This window comes from Macrobrachium nipponense, chromosome 6 (assembly GCF_015104395.2).
Source record: "Macrobrachium nipponense isolate FS-2020 chromosome 6, ASM1510439v2, whole genome shotgun sequence".
NCBI lineage: Eukaryota > Metazoa > Arthropoda > Malacostraca > Decapoda > Palaemonidae > Macrobrachium > Macrobrachium nipponense.
In genome coordinates, this window is record NC_061108.1 from 43,642,119 (window position 1) to 43,645,025 (window position 2,907).

Here is a 2,907-nt window from a genome sequence, read left to right on the forward strand (position 1 = left end):
TACCTACATTAGAAACATGGCCTCTTTTCATCCATGTCCCATCGTAGGATACGTCAATATTGAGTATTCCATTTTCATCAGGCACAATTCCCATATATTTCCTGTAGTATGTTCTTATATTTTCAAAGATTTTCTCTTGTTTCATCTGAAAATATGTATCCATTTTATCATAAAGATATCTAAGATGGCGTGAATACTTGCTATTTCCCATTGGTTTTATACCAAGCGTTCCTTGTAATCTCTTCAGTCCCGCGAATCCATAATCTTCCAACAAAGAATGATAGATTACTGCCACATTGGTTTTGTAAATTGGAGCCTTCCTTCCTTCTGTAGAAATCGGTGGGCATTATGCGGGTTCTGAAATAATTTTCCCTCTGCATTTAGGACATATCTTTTTTACTAGTGTCTCAAATCCATCCCTTGCCAAATGGATCCTCGGAATTACTTTGCATCCACAATTCGGTATTCGTGATTCAAGTAATTTTTCAAGTCTTGCTTCACTTATTATTATAATTTTATTTTCACAATCGTTGATAATATCAGCCTCCGATCTACTGCTTTCTTCTTCTAAAATATCTTTGCCCTTTAGCAGTGATGAACGAATAAAGAGACGATTAGGGGTGGATGTGGTTGGTCTCTGGTCAGCAGAGATCATAGCGTGTGCCATTTGCTGCGCACCCCTCTCTCTCTCGTCGTCGCTTCATTCCCCTCTATGGCACTAGTTTCTTGAATTCTCTGTTCTACTTCTTCGATGGGCATATCCAATTGGCTTTTCCGCATTCTAGAGGCATAAAGTGAAGTCTTGGACCTATTAGGCATGGTGAAAAACTAAAAACACCACAGAAAACACAGAGTTCAGTAAAGGCTAGCGAGCGTGAAAAAATGCGACCTTATAACGGGCAAGTTTTATAGGCAACTGTTGGCCAGTGGCCACGCGCTGAGCCTCATGACTCATGATGCGTGCTTTGTCTTGTCTAGGAATAACTAAGAAGGTACCAATTAGGCTATTATTGACATTATATATTTCATTTCAAAGGAAGTTTTCGTAACATATATCACAAAAACTATATCAGACTAAATCATTTGCGCTACTGGTGTTTTGTGGGTATAAAGTTATTGTTACATTTCAGGCCATAACTAGAAAAGTAAGGCGAATTTTAGCATAATACTTTGTGGACACATTCTTGAATGCTCTACAAAGCCATAGAATTTTTTTCAGCAAATCGAATATGTTTCATATTTTTTGGGTTTTTTAGGCAGCCCATCCCCTTAAGGCTCCATCTGCTGACTGGTCATATATTGTAGAATTATTTCCCCAAGATACCAGGTGCTGACAATAGAACATTTTTACTTGTATCAATACCAATTTATTCAAGTGCATGTATTACTAGAATTTTAAGTTCTGTAAAAGACAATGCTGTGCCTGAACCAGCCTCTTTCACATTTCAAATGGTGGACAAAGAAATTATGAATGGGAAAGAATTTCTCATAACAGGAGAGAGGAGAGAATAGCCAACCTTTCAGATCTACATCTCTGGAAGACAGATACCTTTCATCTTCTGCAGAGCATTATAGACATATATACCTTAAGATTCCAGGTTTCGATTCTTTTATCATAGAAAACAATGCTTGATCTTGGGGTCCATTCCTTATGATGATGTTCATAAATTACAGAGTATTTTTTTCTCAAGGTGTTAGACATCGTAGTACAAGAGCAGTTACATTAAGTAATATACTGTCATTCTAGGCACTTCTTATCCTATGTATGTGTTGTGTTCTTCATACATGCTATTCGTTTTGCATTCTGCCTAATTTGAATAATGTACTATTGGTACTGATGTTATCTTCTTTATGTTGCAAAGATTTATTGACCTAGATCACACTTGTAATAGAGTTGTGTTTTGATTAAGTTTCTCACAAATTTTATTTGAAATGTGTGGTTTTAAGTCATAGAGCATTTTTTGTTCCATATATAAATATTTATCTTGGGTTCAGTTAATGACTGCTAGCACAGGCAAATGTTTGCGTCCTTGTTAAATGCAAATTGTTCCTACATGTTATACAAACTGTTGGTCCCTTACAATAGGAATTACTTAAGGCGAAGCCTGGACACGGCTGGTGAATCTTCAAACAAGGGAGTGAGTGAGCGCTCCAATTTGCTTTCGACCGCCGTCGTGAGAAGACGTGTTTCCACATCACTCTCTGCCCGACTATCATAGCTGTTTCTTCACTTCTATCCTGGTGGGATTTTTCCTTTAGTTTTGTGTGGTTGTTTGATTAAATTGAGAATTAACAAACACTTGATTTACTGCCGCTGCTGCCTTCTGCCCCCTGCTGGGTTTGCCTCAGGGTAGACAGCAAGAAATGTGATAAGATTCGTGCCTCGGTAGAAGTTGACCCTCACACACTGTGCTTCCTGCCGAGGTTACTATTGTGATGGTTTAGTGACTTGTGTGGAGTGTTCCTCTTGGTCCGCTGGCCAGTGGGAGAAGTTTGCAGGGAGAGGGAGGTATGTCAGAAAACCAAAGTCTGTGATGGGGGAGTATTTCGCGCCCCTTCCTCTCCCGTAATTGTTTTTTCTTCCTCGTACTTCTCTCCTACTGATTGTCCTGTGTTCATTGCCACCCCTTCAGGGGAGGCCTCTCTCTCCCCTTGCCCTTCCAATGAGTTGTGGGGAAGTGGGAGGGGGTGGCTTCTACCTCAGGCCTAAGTAATGCTCCTTGTGGGATCCCTTCTTGTCCCGAAGGACCTCCTTCGGAGCAAGGATGGACCCCTCCCCCAACCCAACTTTTGCTTCTACAGGTGAGGTGTCGGGGTTGGACCAGGCCTGGTCTTCCCTGGGTCTTGTGGGTCATCCGTCAGTGACAGTGCTGCTGGCTCACTTGAACTGCTGTCCCAGCAATGTGG

The 2,907-nt window shown here is 40.8% G+C and overlaps 1 protein-coding gene across 1 annotated transcript in view; it reads right to left on the bottom strand.

Annotated features, from left to right (window-relative positions):
- The window catches only part of LOC135216205 (bridge-like lipid transfer protein family member 1), a 94,012-nt gene extending 93,357 nt beyond the window's left edge, over window positions 1-655 (bottom strand). The window contains exons 1-2 of the mRNA XM_064251342.1: window positions 446-655; window positions 8-145 (exon numbers count right to left, since the gene is read on the bottom strand). Coding sequence (XP_064107412.1) covers window positions 8-145; window positions 446-655 — 348 coding nt within the window. The remainder of the gene's footprint in view (window positions 1-7; window positions 146-445) is intronic.
- Between the last annotated feature and the right edge of the window lie 2,252 nt (window positions 656-2,907).